The 18375-nt window shown below is 39.8% G+C and overlaps 1 protein-coding gene across 5 annotated transcripts in view; it reads left to right on the plus strand.

The window, feature by feature from the left end:
• The window catches only part of PIEZO2 (piezo type mechanosensitive ion channel component 2), a 209924-nt gene that overhangs the window by 62655 nt on the left and 128894 nt on the right, over positions 1-18375 (plus strand). For all 5 annotated transcript variants that reach the window (XM_081205510.1, XM_081205513.1, XM_081205514.1 and 2 more), the window contains exon 3: positions 8070-8195. In XM_081205510.1, the coding sequence (XP_081061636.1) occupies positions 8070-8195 (126 nt within the window). The remainder of the gene's footprint in view (positions 1-8069; positions 8196-18375) is intronic.

Genomic DNA, 18375 nt, shown 5'->3' on the forward strand with positions numbered 1-18375 from the left:
AGTGGAACTGGAAGCGTGGAAGGCATTTGTTCTGGTAGTGAAGAACTTTCTTGGCAACAATAAGGCCAGAAACTACGCAGAACTTGTCAACAACATGCTGACTGCTTTCAGAAACCTGGGCTGCAACATGAGCGTCAAGATGCACTACCTATTTTCACATCTGGACTGGTTTCCTGAGAACCTGGGTTCAATGAGTGATGGGCAGGGGGAGGGATTCCATCAGGACATGAAAGAGATGGAGACCAGGTATCAGGGTCGCTGGGACGCAGTCATGATGGCTGACTACTGTTGGACTCTGAAGAGAGACCTCCCTGCCGCTGAGCATTCCAGGAGTTCCAAGAAACGGAAGTTCAAGCCCTGAAGTTTGAAAAATTGTGAAGCAACATGCAATTTATGTGTACTTACCTTTATCAATGCCCACCATTCAGTTTACAGTAAACCTGACTTGATGGAGAGAAACGGATGCCATTTCCTGATTCAGCAGTGCAAAAATACCCTAAATCAGTTGTAGAAATCTAGACAACATTCAAAAAGTAAAAAATTGTTGCCCAGTGATTCAGACACATTCAAACAACAGTGAATGAAGCAGACAGTTTCTGTAAGAAGGAAAACTGGTGTAGCATCAGAATAGTATTCAAAAGTATTCATTTGTAGCCGATGTACTCCATTTGAGAGATAGCAAGAAGCCTAGGGTCAAATATATATATATATATTTATTTATTTATTTGAATTTCTTGAATTCCTGTTTTATCTTGTCTTTGCTTTTACAGTCATACCTCGGGTTAAATACGCTTCGAGTTGAGCGCATTTGAGTTGCACTCTGCGGCAACTCGGAAGTAACGGAGCGCGTTACTTCCGGGTTTCGCCACTTGAAGCGGCAAAAAGCGAGGCGTGTGTGCACAGACGTGCTGTTGCTAGATACATTTACCTCTAGATGTGAACGGGGCTCTGGAACGGATCCCGTTCGTATCTAGAGGTACCACTGTATTCTTTTTTACTGGCTTTATGTTGTATTTTTGTTTTTATTACATTCATTGCTCTTATGCTGTACATTGATTAGATTTTTAAAAAATATTAATACCTTTATAAGTGCTTTTAAATAAATATATATTTCATGAAGGCTTTTTGTCGAGTTCCCAGCATAGCCCTTGATGCCAAGATGCCCTCCCACAAACACACCATTATACATTTTCAGCTCCTTTCTCTCAGCTAAGACTTAGGCTGTGTACACATTACTGTTTACCCTAGCTGCAGTGCACTCCCACTGCTGGATTTTGAATCCTTGTACACATGATGTTGCCCATGAATGCAGAGCTATCCTGTGATTTCTTGAGAAATACTGGTGTTTGGTGCATTTTCTCTCAAACCAGCTGCAATCTGAAAGGAAAACATAAGCCATATTCAATTTGCAGTAGAAGCAGCAACATCATAACAGAGGTAGCAGTGAAGTTAATCTGCATTTGTCAGAGGCCAGTCAGGATGACAGAAGTCAGATTATTTTGTGTTTCAGGAGAACTCTTCTCTCTGCAGAGTACAGTCAGCAACCAGAAATGGTCTGAGGTGGTCTTCTCCAATCTGATGCCTTCTATAATCTCTGATTCAATAGGAATGCCAATTATGACCTATTGCCTCCACAGGAATCTTATTGGGAACCATTGGATCTTGTAGTTTTAATCCAAATTTTCAATAGCTTTGCTTGTAAGGTAGATAAGAAGTTTCTGTCTAGACAAGACAATCTCTCTTTGAATTTTTCAGTGTGGTATTCTAGCTGTGTTGGAGCCATGAAGTCAGTAGTCTCATTAAACATTAACATTCATTGGGTTTATGTGGCCCCCTCCTATCCTCTCTTGTGATGTTGCCATAAGAAAATAGGTTTTGTTTCAATTTTTGATTAATCAGTTTATCATTATCATTATTGTTTTCCTAGGTCATAGTTACATATAAACCTAAACTTAGGTTAATATAAAGCTTGTGATCTGTTTGCAGCTGTGTCTAGAGTTGCGTCGGAAACAGAGTGTCAATTTTATTATAGAACCCTCCTAATTGTTTTCAGGTGGCCAAATACATTACTGGCCCTTTACCAATGACTGGAGAATAGTTGGCTGGTGGTGGATACTGTGCTCACACTTCAAGTCTGACCACCTGTGATATGTGAACAGGCTTTTTGTTTCCACTCTATATTGCACACCAAGAACCTTTATGGATCTGAAGTTGCAGTAGACTTCATTTGAAATCTGAATGACTTATCATTGCTATACTGTAGTTGTCTTACAACTTCAGTCATTGGAGAACATGATAAAATGAGATAAAACAGCAGAGCCTTGCACTGTGGCATTTAAAGACCTAACACACATACTGTTGCACAAGCTTTCCTGGGCCAAAACCCAATTAATAGATGCACAATGATATGTATTGTATTAATCGTGATTATACACCTTTGGGAAAATATCTAAATATGTGGATTACCTCCTCATTCCATAATTGATCACTCAGGGGTTCTCAGATGTTCATAGGAATGGGTTTTACTTGTTATGGAAAGAGTCTGGGATTTTATTGGTGTATGTGACAGGGAAGCTTAAATCTTTTCAGCAATTCTTGGAATTTGGAAAATGGGAACCACAGTAAAAATTCATTTTATTTTTGTCATCCTTTCCACAGATCTCTTAAAGTTAAATTACTTTATCTTTCAGTTTTTATATATGTGCTTGAGGATATTTTTCCTGTTGTCTTTTTTTTTTTTGCTTTGAATTTGAGTAATACTGAAGCAGTTAATTATGGTCCAGAGAACTGATTTCTTTTTTAATACACTTAGTCATGGGAAACCTACTTCAAATATTGCCTAACCTGTGCACTCTTGTACAAGTCAAGTAATGTGTGTCGCCATGGTTAGAATCAATGAGGAAAGGACTCTAAAGCACCATGAACATTGTATTTGCATATCAAGATGCTCTGTGCATTTGGCATCTTGCTTCTCCTGTTACACAATTTGATTAATATTATAAATTGGCAGTATATCACAAGCAAATCAGCATATCATAAAGAACTTGATAACCCATTTTATGGTCAGGCTTTGTATATGGTAAAACTATCAGACTAGGTACAGTAACTGCACTGTTAGTGTAATTATTATTGCTTTTTGGCTTCATAGTTAGAATTTTACTCCAAATTCTGTCTTGGTGGTTTAAAAAACTGAGTACAGTTTGTATGACTGGTATTTAGCAAACTGTCATTTAGAAGTGTATGTGGATAGCAAAGATTAAAAAGCCCTCTTTTCTACCAACATATATTTACTTAACTGTAGATGAAACTATAGATGTTGTTGGGTGCGAGTAGTGTACGTGCTTAATCACTGCTGCTCTCTAAGCATTATGTCCAGAAATTCAGTTTGGCTATACAGCTATCTCCATTAGAATCTGAAGATCCCCTGGGGACAGGATATGGCACCACCCACTTGTGCGTCTGCTGAGTAGCAAGCTGTCTACAAGGCATTGATTCTTTAATCATTGTAGTAAAACCCAGTGAAGCAGGCCATCGAGATAGAAATGTGGCAGTGCCAGGATTTCCCAGAGTGCCCTTGGGATACTTTTTATTAGCAGAAAAAGTTTTCTTGCCAATTCATTTGTGTCTGCGGAGGCAACCAGCAAGAGTACTTAATAGTGCTTTTACCACATTGAGTTCTTCTGCTTCATCTGTTCCTTTGAAATAGAAAGCATAATTCAAGTCTTGTTTGCTCTTCTTACTTCCAGCCATCTCACTGCTTTCCTTAATTTAGCATTTAATGTCTATGTTCAGAGTTGAATGCCAAGCAATAGTCTGACCATACTGTGGTAACTGGTCATTTTATAATTAAAGCTGGAGGCAACAGGGTCATCAAGTCCAGTAACTTCCAAGAGATGTATGTCTTTGTGCATCTATCCCAGTTATCAGCAACCTTTTTCAGCCGTGGGCCGGTCCACCGTACCTCAGACCATGTGGTGGGCCGGACTATATTTTGGAAAAAGAAATATGAACGAATTCCTATACCCCACAAATAACCCAGAGATGCATTTTAAATAAAAGCACACATTCTACTCATGTAAAAACACGCTGATTCCTGGAGCGTCCGTGGGCCAGATTGAGAAGGCGATTGGGCCGCATCCGGCCCCCGGGCCTTAGGTTGCCTACCACTGATTTATCCCATGAAGCCTACTCTATATAATTCAAATTCTAAATTCAAACATGTAAGTCATTCATTCCTCTCCTTTTTGCCATACAGTACATCAGTTTTTTCTTTTCCATCTGAAAACTATGGATCCAGAAGACCATTGACCTTCTTTCCTGAGATTTTGATTTGTTGTCTTCTGTGAGTTTTTAAAACAAAATATTTTGTACTTCTGTGTAACACAGTAGTTTTCCTGAATATGTTGATATGCACCTTTTGTTTCTTAGTGGCCCTGTCAGCACTCAACCTCCTGAGTTTGCTGCTGGAGGGAACATGTGGTATCTGCACCAAAATGTTGGTGGGGGAGGCGTTGTTTCCAAGAGAGGGATCTTACTATCCCAGGACCTCCATAGACACTGCTCAGGCTTGTGTCCCAGAGAAGTCACTTTGCTGCTGCAAAAGTAGTGATTTGACTTCACACCTGGAGGCACACTCGATTGTCTCTCAGGACAGACGGATGCCAACAATTCTAGCAGTGCGTTTGTTTTCATGTGTCAAGGTTCTGACACATGAGTTTAGAATTTCCCCAACTTTTTATTCTGTCAAACGCTGTTAATGTTTATCTTTAAGTGTTGAAAGTATGAATACTTTGTGAATATAGAATGCCAGTGTAGCAGCTCCTCAACAGTCTGATGAATGAACGACTATACTGAATAAAGACATAATTAGCAAGGGTGGGAGCTTTATGTTGACACTATTCTGCTTATATGTAGGCCCCACTTCAAATGATCATCTATGCATGTAAATAATGGCACAGTAAAAATCACAGAATTTACAGAGGCAGTTGGGATCCATTCATATGATCATATCTGCAGTTTCTCCAGCTGCTACAATCATGATCATAATTGCTTTATCCCAGGTAAGGGGCTTTATCTCAGGCAAGAGTTCATAGGATTGCAAGCCACAATATGCAAGTATATATATATATCATTTCCCCTCTTACATTATGTAGAATAAAGTATGATATCCTATGTGAATGCCCGTAAGAGTCTGCCTACTGTCGTTTGAAACATAGCTTCAGTGAAGAATATGGCACCGTCTGTTGAACTTCTGCTTCCTGTTTATAATGCTGACTAATATTTGAACTGAAAACGTTGGTTGTAATCTGTAGCAATGTCATGTATTTCCATGTTGACTTTACAGTCTTTCCACACATTTCTGGAGTTTGTCTGCTTGGTTCGGCCTGAAGAAGAGAGGCAAATCTGCTATCATTGAAGGCATAGAGAATAATCTGTGAGGAAGCTAAACAACTATTGTCTCTCTACAACGAAAACAGAACAGTAACTGGATACCCCTGATTCTGCAAAGATGCAATTTAGCCCAGTGTTACTTTGTGACTAAGCGATATAATGACACTACACACCCAGCGACTATATCAGACTTCTTCAAGGATTAGGTTTAAGAATACCATATTGGATCTAACAGCAATGCTTCTTTATTCTAAAATTTCCTTGCCAGTCTTTGGCGGGTGGTAGCAAGATTCCAGGGGCTCCAGGAACTCACCCAGGGTCGTGTTTCCATGGTGAATTCAGGGCACAGCAGAGACTGTAGCTTTTTAAAATATATGATTTATTTTACATCTCTATACACTTGGAATTACATGGAGAGGACTAGATTTCACAGAATTACATCTCCAGGGTGTCTCTTTTTGCTTCTCTCACAGATTCAGCCAACTTGAGTCAAGAGCAGTCAGCCATGGCTGCCCAGTCTCTGGGTTGCAGCCTCTACAGTCAGCAGCGCCTTCTGTTCTTTGCAAAAAACACACACACACTTTTCCTGTTACCTCACTCCCAGCCCATCAGGTAACCTGTCAATTCTCCTGTCTCTGTCCACTCCTCAGAGCTGGGGTGGGGAAGGACAGTTCTTTTGCATTGCCAATAGCCCTCAATGACCCAGTATTGTTCCTTGATGGCTCTGCATTTAACTAGCCCAGCCAGGCTGGTTTGCATGAGCCCACCCAAGGATTCATTGTCTGTCACAGGTCTACAGTTTGCATTTCCCCTTCCTATCCCAAATATTAGCTACATTCTGACATTCATTAATTTCCTGGGTTTAGGGGGGTCTCCCCACAAACCTATATCAGTATTTATTTTTGTTGTTGTTTAGTCGTTTAGTCGTGTCCGACTCTTCGTGACCCCATGGATCAGAGCACGCCAGGCACTTCTGTCTTCCACTGCCCTCCTGCAGTTTAGTCAAACTCATGCTGGTAGTTTCGAGAACACTATCCAACCATCCCATCCTCTGTCGTTCCCTTCTCCTTGTGCCCTCCATCTTTCCCATTTATTTTTAGCATGGCTTATATTCCAGTGGCAGCAGTATGCCTGCCTGTACCCAGTCTGCCCACCAGACCAATCTACTCCTGCTTTTATTCTTGTACTGCACATTTACCTTCCTGCCATAGTTGCTATTGCCACCAGAGAGTGCCACCGCCACAAGAAAACAATGACTGTCAGCCACACAGTCCTGCATTTGCATGACCAAACCACAGAGCATGGGCCTGGAGTAAAGTTCTAAAGAGCTGTGCTATCCACCATATTGTGTTTCTGGCCTGTGCCTGCCTGCCTCCACCTACTCTGGTGGAGGTAGAAAGGCTTTGGGGGCTCTAAATGATTGAGACATAGGGCTGTGTGGTTTGCAGGAAAACCAATTTCGCTGTTCACATACTAATGGGTTCATGCTATGATGCCATCCAGTGATAAACATGCATTATATTACCCCTAGATTTTATTTCATTCATGTGCCTTACTTGATTAGAAGTAGATACATGACAAGTTTGCTGTTTTTATGTTTTGAATTTTGAAAACAGTCCTCTGGAAATAATGAGAATGGTGCAAGTCCTGTCTGACATAATATTTTGTTAACAAAATGGGCAACTTGCTTAGGCCAACTTATGAGTTAGAGAGTGTAACTGGCTTGAAGGGTGGAATTGTCTATTGATGCAGAGGATGCAGCTTCTAATACTATTCTGGGCACGAAAAGCTCTCAAAAAAACAGGAAGTCCTGCAAAAGGTTTAGAGTGAATAGGATTTTTCCTCTTATTTAGCTCCTGTTCTGTTTGGATTTCTGAATCTAGTTGTTTTTTTAATCATGTGTTTTTTACTACAAATTTATCCGAGCTTCCTTCTCAAGAAAGAAAGAAAGAAGATACCTTAGATTCATATTAATTATTCTTTTTTGAATCAGTACATTATCATAAGGAATGAAAAAAAGGCAGGCTTAAAGATTTGTTATCATATATTATCTGCAGCAAGGAAAAAGAAATGTATGTGTAATCACACTTTTATGACATCTGAAGGCGGCCCTGTTTAGGGAGGCTTTTAATGTTTGATGTAGTACAGTATTTTAATTTTTTTTTTTGGAAGCCACCCAGAGTGACTGGGGAAGCCCAGCCAGATGGGTGGGGTATAAATAAATAATAATAATAATAATAATAATAATAATAATAATTATTATTATTATTATTATTATTATTTTATTATTATTATTATTATTATTAACATATAGGAACAAATGTGTGGTTTGTCTATCATCAAAACAAATGTTTTATCCAATATTTAACTGAATTTGAAGAAGGCTTGATACCCATTTAGCCTAATTTATCCCATATGCATAATGTAGAATATGAATGTGTGTGTGTGTGTGTGTGTGTGTGTGTGTTTGACTGTGGTGGAACAGGGTGCTACAACTGTGAAGATAACACTGGTTGGAACATTGTTGGAAGTATTTCTTATTTGTGCTTTTTTTTAACTTCATCCGCCTTTACAATATATTTTATATGCATAAATATTTTAGCACTTCTTGCAGTTTTATCTGTGCCAATGTTTTTTGTCACATTAACTAGCTCTGATTTGTGTTTTGTGTCTTTTAGGGCATACAGGCCGGTTACTAAAATCCTTGTGCTTCATGAGTCTAACATTTCTGCTTCTGCACATCGTATTTCAAATCACAATAAACAGCCTTGAAGCTGGTAAAAGTATTAAACCTGATTATAACTGTGAGTATCCTTTTTATTTTTCTAATGTTCTTCACAGCTCTTTATGTAGGAAGGATATTGTGACTATCACCAATACTGGTTTTGTTGTCATGGTTTCTAGGATTTGTTGTAATTCTGCTTCAGGAAAGTGCTTTATTTAGGATTATGGCTATGTAATTTGTAAGCAAAATTAAGTTTTTCAAACTTCTCAAGATGCATTTCTTTCACTTCCTTATTTAGTTTTCTACTATGTGTAAAAAACAGCTATGTGTAGTTGGAGATTTCTTCTACAGAACCTGTTGAAACTGAGCATAACTGCTGCCCTTTTGGTAGACAGGGGCCACACTTCTGCAGTAAGTTCCATAACAACATGTTCTAGGGGAACAGTCATTTAGGGTGCCTGTAATGTTTGCCTCTTTGTCATGACCAGAATATGCATTTATCCAGTGTATGGTTATCGCTATTAAAGCACAGTTACCTTTGGATATTCCTCTGATTCCTTTCTCCATCAAAAGATCACCTGATAGTGTATTCTCAGTATGAAATTTTAGGGTCGGTTGTTGCCACTTACAATAATTAATTTGAGATTTCCAGTTTGTTTGACTCCATGCCTTCACTGTACGCTCATCCCTGCCCTTTCTGTAGAGTTTATATCAAGAGATAATCATATGCGTGGCTTGCAGTTTTCTACCATTGTCAGATAAACACCAGTACATGGTATTTCTTTCCAAAAGCCTCTAGGTTATGTATGGTGCCCTTTGGCCTCTTTTACAAGTTGCCATGCCATATTTTAGATTTGTTGCCTAGGTCAGTCTTTGCTGCTTGGTGCCCTCCGTTGTTTTTTTAATTCACCCCAGTGTTAAAACATGATGAGAACTGTAGTCCAAAACATATGGAAGGTGTCAGACTGGGGAAGGCTGACTTAGTGTTACCCCATGATCAGATACAGTTTCACTCTTGTTCTAGAGGAATGATTCATTCTGAAACAGATGTTTCCCAGCTACTGTTGACATTGACCCTCAAAAAGTTGTTTTGTAACCTTTTTGATATTAAGGTACATTGTAAGAGTGCATGGTCTCTTAGCTAATAGAATGGAAGTGGAAGTGCAGAAAGAATGGGAAACATGCTCTCTAGTTACCACTGAAATTTTAAATCTGTTGTTAAAAAGTTAAATGTAAACATAAATAGAGCTCGACTGCATTCAGTTTCAACATTTGGTTAACTAGCAAAGAAAACATGAACTATTGGTGCCCTACTCTGCTGACAGTTGAGTAAACTCAGTCCAGCTATTTAGAAATATAGATGCCTTTGAAGGAAATCTTGTTTTCTTTTAAACCATTAAGGATTATCCATCAACAGTAAAAAAGAAGGAAAGAAAAAGTAATGTGTCTTAAAATGCTTAGATTTGTAACACATTTCTGGCTTTCTAAATTTGGATTTATTGTTTGGATTTAATATTAAGCATCATTCTTATAAACTAAGTGGAATGAAAACTTTATAGGTAAGTAAGGAGTAATGAAGTATACAAAATCTTTCCAAAGCTGCAGTCTATTTCAGAAGTTTTCTTAGAAGAAAAGAAAGCTGTCCAATCTAATATTAGCCTGATTTTGTTTTGACAGTTAAATAGACCTACCATATATACTCGAGTATAAGCCGATTTTTTCAGCACATTTTTTATGCTGAAAAAGCCGCCCTCTGCTTATACTCGAGTGAGGCGGCAGCGGCGGGAGGAGTGGTCTGAAAGGAGCCCTTTCTCCCCGCTGGTCCCTCCGCCGCTGCCCGCCTCTCGCAAGGGCAGGCACGGGAGCCGTGGTTGGGAGAGGTTCTGTGCTGCACTGTGCCTCTCCCAACAGTGGCTCCTATGCCTGCTCTTGCGAGCGGAAGAGGCGGTGGCGGAGGGACAAACGCCCCGAAATGAGCCCTTTCGGGCTGCTGGTTCCTCCTACGCCACCTTTGCCACTGTCAGTGGCGGCGGCAGAGGAACCAGCAGTCCGAAAGCAGCCCTTTTGAGCTACTTGTTCTTCCTCCGCCGCTGCTGCCACCACCATGTTTGTGGTGTGGTGAACCGGCTTATACGCGAGTCAATAAGTTTTCCCAGTATTTTGTTCTAAAATTAGGTGCCTCGGCTTATACAGTGTATAAAAATTGTCATGTTATTACTTTTAAAAACACACTACAAGGATGTAACCATTAAAATTGTATTTCAGTTTATAAACAGTGAAATAGCAGGAGTTGAACAATATTGGTCCTAGTGATTAATAGTGGAAAGAATTTTTTATGAATGATTTTTTCCAACCAGCAAATTCCTAAATAAATGGAATGTGTTTACTACCCGTCACTATAATTTTTTTTTATGCAAACACATTATTTTGTTTTAGATTTTCAAAATGTACTATGAATGGCTTCTATGTATACTTATTTATCTTACAAATAATTTCCCTTTCTTTACATTATTGCCATTATAGGGATATCATTTCAATCACATAAGAAATAATTTGGAGATAAGCTTTTCCTTTTGTCAAGTATAAATATAATGGGTGATGTGTCCAACTAAGTGATACTCTGAGTAGACCCTTGAAATCAATGGACAGGTCCATTTCTTTTAGTGGATCTGCTCTGACAAACATTAAATATCACCCAATATAAATGGCAGTCAAAGTTTATTTGGGGGTAAGATGCATGGGTGTGTGGGGGGGTGTACGTACATTTGCCAGTATATTCCATTTGCATGTCAGTCTTGCAAAGGAATGAATAATAATTGCAACACTTAGATTCATTGGTTAATATATACTTTTAAGGATAGTGTGTGAACTACAGAAAGGAGAATGAATTGAAAGCAGAAGAAAATTAAAGGGCTACATTTTGAATAACAAATGAGGGAAATGGATAAAATGAGTGGTGAACAAAAGCATGAAAGTTGTGTGGAAAGAGATAATCGGAAAAAGAGATACTGGGCGGTACCTGGCTGAACAGTTCTGCTAGTGCAAGGAGTTTTTGCTGTGCAATAGAACTTCCTCACCTTCTCCTCCCTCCATGTGCACTGTAAATCTTCTCTGGAGGGTTAGGAGAATCCCCAGAAGTGAGAAGAAGAAGGGTTTGGATTTGATATCCCACTTTATCACTACCCTAAGGAGTCTCAAAGCAGCTAACATTCTCCTTTCCCTTCCTCCCCCACAACAAACACTCTGTGAGGTGAGTGGGGCTGAGAGACTTCAAGGAAGTGTGACTAGCCCAAGGTCACCCAGCAGCTGCATGTGGAGGAGCGGAGACGTGAACCCGGTTCACTAGATTACTATGAGGCTTATTCTGTCCTAAAATCTATTTTTAGTATTCATTTTAAAGTGTAAAATAATATTTTAGGACTGAGATGCTATTGCAAAATCAGGAAGTACATAATAGATCCTCAAAGCAAGTTGAGGAATGCCTAATTAGGCTGGTCTGATGCAAAAAAAGGAGAACAAATTTCTTTTCCATTGTTACACTTTGCTCAGAACCAACAATCAGAACACACAAAAAACTATCTGAAAGAAAGCTGCTTTAAACTGCCAACTGTCTAAAACTAGGAGCAGTGGATGTTTCCATGTTCTCTGCATAAATGGAAGGAGGAGTATCTTCTTTTAATGCTTTTCTGTTGCCACTGGAATGTAACCAGATACCATAAGGTCTGCTCTGTTGCTTATAGAAATGTTTCTTCCCTTTGGGGGATTTCTTGCAGACTGTTTTTATGAAAGTGTTGTATTACAATTGTTAACAGCAAGTGTGGTTTTACCTGCTCTTGATCCTATATTTGTGTGCTCCGTGGTTGCTGGTAAGGACTAATTTCATCGAAGTGTGTTTTCCCCAAAACCTCCTGTTTAGAGATAAAGAATGTGTGCTTCCACACCCTGCTTTAGTATCAGAAACCATTACTGAAACAATATGATCTCTTCTATAAAGGAGTGATATGTCTTGTACTGGGAAACAAGCACATATATTTATCCTTGCCACACTGTTATAGAATATTAAACCATATGGAAATTTTATACTTTGGGATATTTGTACATTAACCAAATTTAATGAATTTTAATTAAAGGGAAACAAACTCCAAAAGTTCAAATATTTAAAAAACAATATTCGAAACTCCTGGCTGGGTGGGAAGAGTTCCATATAAGAATTTGTAGCTGGATTTTTCAAACATTTCTTTCAAGGGTGGCCTCAGGTACATTATGGTAGTAGTCCAATCTAGAGGTCTCTAATACAGAGCTCAAAATACTTTTACTACTGTCTCATTAGTCTTTGGCAGAGAGTCCTCGTCAAATTCTGCAACTACAACAGCATTATTGACTCTCTTCTCAGAAGACAGCTCAGAGAAATTGTAAACACTTACTGCCTCATAGGCAGCAATTATTATTATTTAATTGATTTCTGCTGGCTTAGTGACTTGCTCAGAAACAAGTGCATTTGTTGTTAGTCAAACCGCTGTGTTAGCAACAACTAATTGACCTCCCTGGGGTGGAAACCTAGACAGTGTGCATGGAGATCCTGGGCCGCCCAGATGACAAGACCCCGCCCCCCTCGGCCTCACTGATGTGGTCCAAAGGAAAGCAGAGCAATACGTTTGGCACCAGCTTGGCTGTAGGAGTTGCCAGAAGAATAATGTATCAAACTATTGTAATTCATCTGGAGGCAGAAAAAGTGTCTCATTAGGGTTTAAGGGAAGAAATTAATACTAACAAAACTCAAGGGCTGTCATTTTGACGTGTAATGAATGGCTCACTATTTGCAGGCTGTGTTTGCTTCTGCTTGTTCAGTAGCAACAATACTAATTTTGATGGTACAATACAACTGTGGTGTTGGTATGCATCTGTCTCAGGAGACTATGGAAGAATGTGCCTTCAGGGGTAAAGTCAAACTGTTGGAGAGTTACAGTGCCTGCTATGGCTGTAAAGACTGATGCCAGAGATACATGTTTTTTTTTTTTTTATAATCATATTTATTAAAATTTCCAATAAAACAGAATAGAAAAAATAGAAAAGATAAAGAAAAGAAAGAAAAAGAAAGACCAATTTTAAACCCTAATCTTCATAGCCTTCTTTCTGGGACTCCCTCCTTCCCCTCCCGACTGTATTCCCCTTTCCCTACATTGGTTCCACAAGTTCTCACTCCCAATTTAAACCTAATATGTTGTACCTATTTGCCAATTTAAATTACAATCTTAACATCCCTCCTCATCTTTAACAAAATAGAACACAGATTTTTCCCCCAAGATCTGCCCCGTTTCCTTCCACGAATTCCCCCTTTTTTTCCAAAACATGTTAAATCAAAATACCAAAGTTATATAGAAAGATAAAAGATAGAAGATAGAAGAAGATTCCAAAAGTTGGTTACATAGCCTTTGGATTCTAGAATTCCCCCTCCCTTCCCCGGTTTGGATTCCCCATGTCCATCAATCTGTATGTTGTCGGCCTGGAGGTCTCAAGTCCACAACCAAATTTTCCTCAATCCATCTTGCCGGTTTTCTTTGAATTTGCTTGTTTTGATAATGTTTAACTTCAAAAATCCAGTCTAATAGAGGCCTTTAATTTCCCTTGGTCATTGTTGCTCCTCCCATTGTTCTTTCCGTGGCATAGTTGGTCCTTTGCTCTTTTGTTTCTTACTTTCTCAGGTTTCTGTCTTGTTCAGCTGCAAAACCATTCTTATTCTGAAATCTAGTATCTCTACAGAGGTTTGTTATTCAGGAACAAAAACTTACGTCCAGTTCCTACCTTACTTCAATAGAAAGATTCTATTGTGTTGTCACCTCTGTAGACAAAACAATATTTCAGTTTTGCTACTTTCCCAGGAGCTAAGACCTGTACACATCCCGGAGTAGTTTTCCACATACGCCACTTGTAATGTCCCAAAGCCCCTCTAGGGGGGTTGCAGTAACTTTGTGTCCTCTAATCCAAAAGTCAAGTTGTTGTTTCTTCCCCTCCCCCGACATTTTGTATCCATATTTATGTCCAATTGTAACAAAATTAACCAGCAAAATACTTGTAACAAAGTCCTCTTTGTATTCTCAAGATTTGACAGCTACTTTGACAGCTGTCAAACTCTCCATCTCTCTCCGCCACGTTCTCCGAATCGCCCCGGTTCCCAGGGGGGGTTGCCTTTTCCCTCTCACCCTCGACTTTTCTCCTCCAGCATAATTCTTGTAATATCCCATCGTGGAATTGATATTTTTTGTCGGCAATAAACTTCTGAATCGATCTTGGTTTCTCAGTCCTTGTTTTAGCATGTTTACAATCAGGTAGGGGACTGACTTCCTTTTTAGATCCCCCCCGCTCGTGCCGAATCCGAAAAAAACCCTTTTTTTCTCCTTTTATACCCGGTTACCCAATTACTCACGGGTTGTTGTTAAATGTCCGAATTTCAAATGGAAGAAGCCAGCGCTCTCCGACGAATGGCATGCGGCTGCGCTCGGCAGGGGAAGCGATAGACTCACAGTACCACGCCACTCCCCGGCACCCGATCCGTAGCCTTTAAAAAGGCTCCTTCACGAGTCGGGAGGGCGCTGACGGTACCAGCCGAGTCCCCATGTCCACGGGCTCCGTGCCCGTGGTTTTTGAGGGTCCCCGCGTCGCCGGCGCGGTAGGACCCAACCCCTGCCGAGCAGACTCCCTCCGGAGCTCGGAGGGAGTCCGCCATTCGGCGATGGCGCCAACCCGGAAGTCCCGGAGATACATGTTTGGGGCAGACGAAGGTATCTAATTTTGCATCATGGCATTTCTTCTCTCTGCAGTCCTCCCAGAGGTCATTCCTCCTCTGGTCTCTGCTGTGGATACACAACCTGACCTTCTCCAGGCACTGCGATCATCCCATATGTTGCTAGCCTTCATGTCACATTTGCAGACATCTTTGTAATATAGAGTTGATTGCCAAGAGGCCTAGTGCCTGAAACCAGCTCCCCATAGAGCATGTCCTTGGAGATCCTACCTTCTTCCATTCTGTGTACATGACCAAGCCAGTGTAGATGTCACTGAGCCAGAAGTATGAACATGCTGGGAATATGGGCTTGGGAATGTGATCTAAGACTTTTGAATCAATGCTAATAGTCTAGCAGTTGAGGCTGTTTGTACTCAGTGCAGATAATAAACTTACCTAAGCCCATTGTGGGAATTCCACTTATGCAGTTGCAGTCGCATCCAGGGAGAACACTGCTGCCAGGCGACAACAGGTTGTGGTACTATCAGCTAGGCCTCATCTAATTATCTTAGCACTCCACTGGACCTATATGAGGAAAGCCAATCCTTAGCATCCCAGGCATCCTGATAAATATACTGCATATCCCAGGACTCCATGGGCATGCATGCTACAGCAATGCAGATTGCACCATAGAGAGAGGCCTCACTCTGAAACCTCTAGTGAAAATGTCATGCCAGAGCTGACCCACTGCCAGGAAAGCTTGGAGGAAGAAAAGCAGAGTGTGTTAGGGTTTAGGAGGTCTCAGTGAGATTGCTTGGATTTGCAGGGGATGGTAGCAGGTGTTCAGACCATGATTGGGATATGCTGTAAGTACAAGATATGTAAACATGACAAATGTAAGAGGTGAGGGTGGTGGAAAGAATATCTAAACACATCCCCGAAATGCTTGAAAACTCGGCTAAGTCTCTCATCTTGTTTATCATGTTTACCTTGTGGAAGATGTAAACAGCAGATGTTTCAGAACATGTTGTTGTGCCTGACCACTGACTAGCTGTTGTTGTTTTGGGTGCTATTTGTATGCCTTTCGTTAACCAAATACACAAGGGTTTTCAAGAAGAGAGTGAATGCTTTGAAAAAGGCATTTTACTACTAGGACTACCTTCAGATTCCATTTAATGCTAAGAAATTCAGTCTTCAGTCTGCAGAGGTACTTCACATTCTTTCTCTCCCAGCCTTCTTTTTCCTTCAAGGCAACCTTTCTCCAGCTATTTCCTAAGCTTAATAGCAGCATGGTGGTGGTGGGACACTCCATCAGAATTGTGGAAGAGCGAGGGAAGCTTTACAAGAGAACCCTGAGCACATATAGTTTACTTGGATCACTGCCTAAGAATCTCCTTGAACAAACCTTTCAGAGTTGCCATTTCCCTTGTACTTGCTCAATCATAGCAGTTCGGGTATGGCTAAATATGTCTGCCAATATGGCTGCATTCCTTCTGTGTGTGAAAACCATACAAATGAGACTCAGCACATTTAGGTCATCCGTAGCTTGCATGCTTGTAAATATACTGGAAAGCTAAACCATGTGGGCAGAAGTCTATCAGTGTACCTGGGCTGGTATGGGAGCTAGGGGCCATGTTTCCCTTAAGTGACACTGATCACCAGCACTTGAGTGTTTCATTTCCGCATGTTTCTCTGAACATTCCCACTCAGCTAAATGTTAAATTGTTTATAGGATAAAAGTAATGCAAAGCATGGAAACTGTGACCCAGATCTAGTTTTAGTTTATTAACAATACAGTGGTACCTCGGGTTACATACGCTTCAGGTTACATACGCTTCAGGTTACAGACTCCGCTAACCCAGAAATAGTACCTCAGGTTAAGAACTTTGCTTCAGGATGAGAACAGAAATTGTGCTCCGGCAGCGCGGTGGCAGCAGGAGGCCCCACTAGCTGAAGTAGTGCTTCAGGTTAAGAACAGTTTCAGGTTAAGAACAGACCTCCGGAATGAATTAAGTACTTAACCCAAGGTACCACTGTAAGTTTTATACAGAAAATACATGTTTCTGCTATGCAGTGTATATTTCTTTGCATTTTTAAGACTTGCTTAAATTTTCTTCCCCACCCCACTTATTTTTTGCCTCTCAGAAAGTTGTACAAACATTAGTATGACAGGAGTAGAGGGAAGTTGTGAAAAGGATGTATGATGTCATTCATATTGTTATCTGGAATGACACAAAATACATGTGCCGACACATCTTTGACATTTGCCAGAAGGCGGGGGAACTCATTTGGCATTCTAGCTTTGTTTTATGCAGCTGTATATCTGATTAACTTCCTTTCTTAGGTATTTTTTGCAGATGAGAGATTTCAGCCAACGTTTCAGACAACACACCATGATTAATAAAGACATGTTTGAAAGCTCTCACCATAGTGCTTTTTAGGAAGATGATATGAGATAGCGGAATGGGCAGGTGTGGCACTAGGCAATATGGTAACAGGAAGATAGATTTCTTTTACTATTGAAAAGTGATTGAGAAGTTTTGTTCTGGTAGAACAAACCTTTGAATGCCAAATGCTTTTTTTATTAGAAATATTTAGAGACAGTGGGAAGTGACATCCTTTTTTTAACAGAGATTTTATTTTACTTACTAAAATATTTATACACCATTCTTAATCTAGGCAAGGTCACACAGGGCTTTACATAGGCATCAAAACAAATTTCAAAAAGTGATTAAAATATAACTTACCATCAAAATATTATCACTTTTAGATAAATCTCTCAGAAAGGTCTCTTGTAAAGAATGTTTTAGTCTGAAGTTTCATGTACAATAATTTCACATGCATTTGGAACTTTCTTGGCTGCTTAAGCATTGTGTTTATATTAATATTGGTTTGTGGTCATGATTATTTTTTTTAACTACCATCTGCTTTGTACACATTTACTTTAACAAAATGTGTCCCCGTATTTATATCTATGGAGAGTTGCAACAGAAGGGCAATTTTCTCAACTTGATACAACAAGTGAAGGCCCCTGCCTTAGTTAATAGTACTAATTGGGTAATCGGATCTGCTTCAAACTGGAAATGGGGTGTAGGCTGGTGTTCAAAGAAGCAGTGAAATAATGTGAAAAAGTTCATTTTGTAATGAATGAAGGCATTCATCAACTGCTGAGGCATATTTTTGATACACCTTTAGAAGATATTCTTGGCCACTCTCAGTATGTCACCTTGAAGTTGATTATTAAACTGAATTATTTCAGATGTTGATGAGCACAAAATGCTCATATTCATGCCTTATGCAACTACATGAGTAATTGCAAAATAAATATAAATCACCCAAATGATTCTTCTTAAAAAAACACACAGTAGATTAAAGCAAACCCTATCAGGGTACCTCCAAGTACAAATATTTGCTCCTGTTCTCTTACTTGTACACACATAGGGATACCATTGCAACATTGGAGAGCCCTTTTTTCCACATTGGGTTGTATAAAATCTACTTTGACACACACATATATATATATTTAAAAACTCCTTTA

This window comes from Podarcis bocagei (genome assembly GCF_964188305.1).
Source record: "Podarcis bocagei genome assembly, chromosome: 8".
Classification (NCBI taxonomy): Eukaryota; Metazoa; Chordata; class Lepidosauria; order Squamata; family Lacertidae; genus Podarcis; species Podarcis bocagei.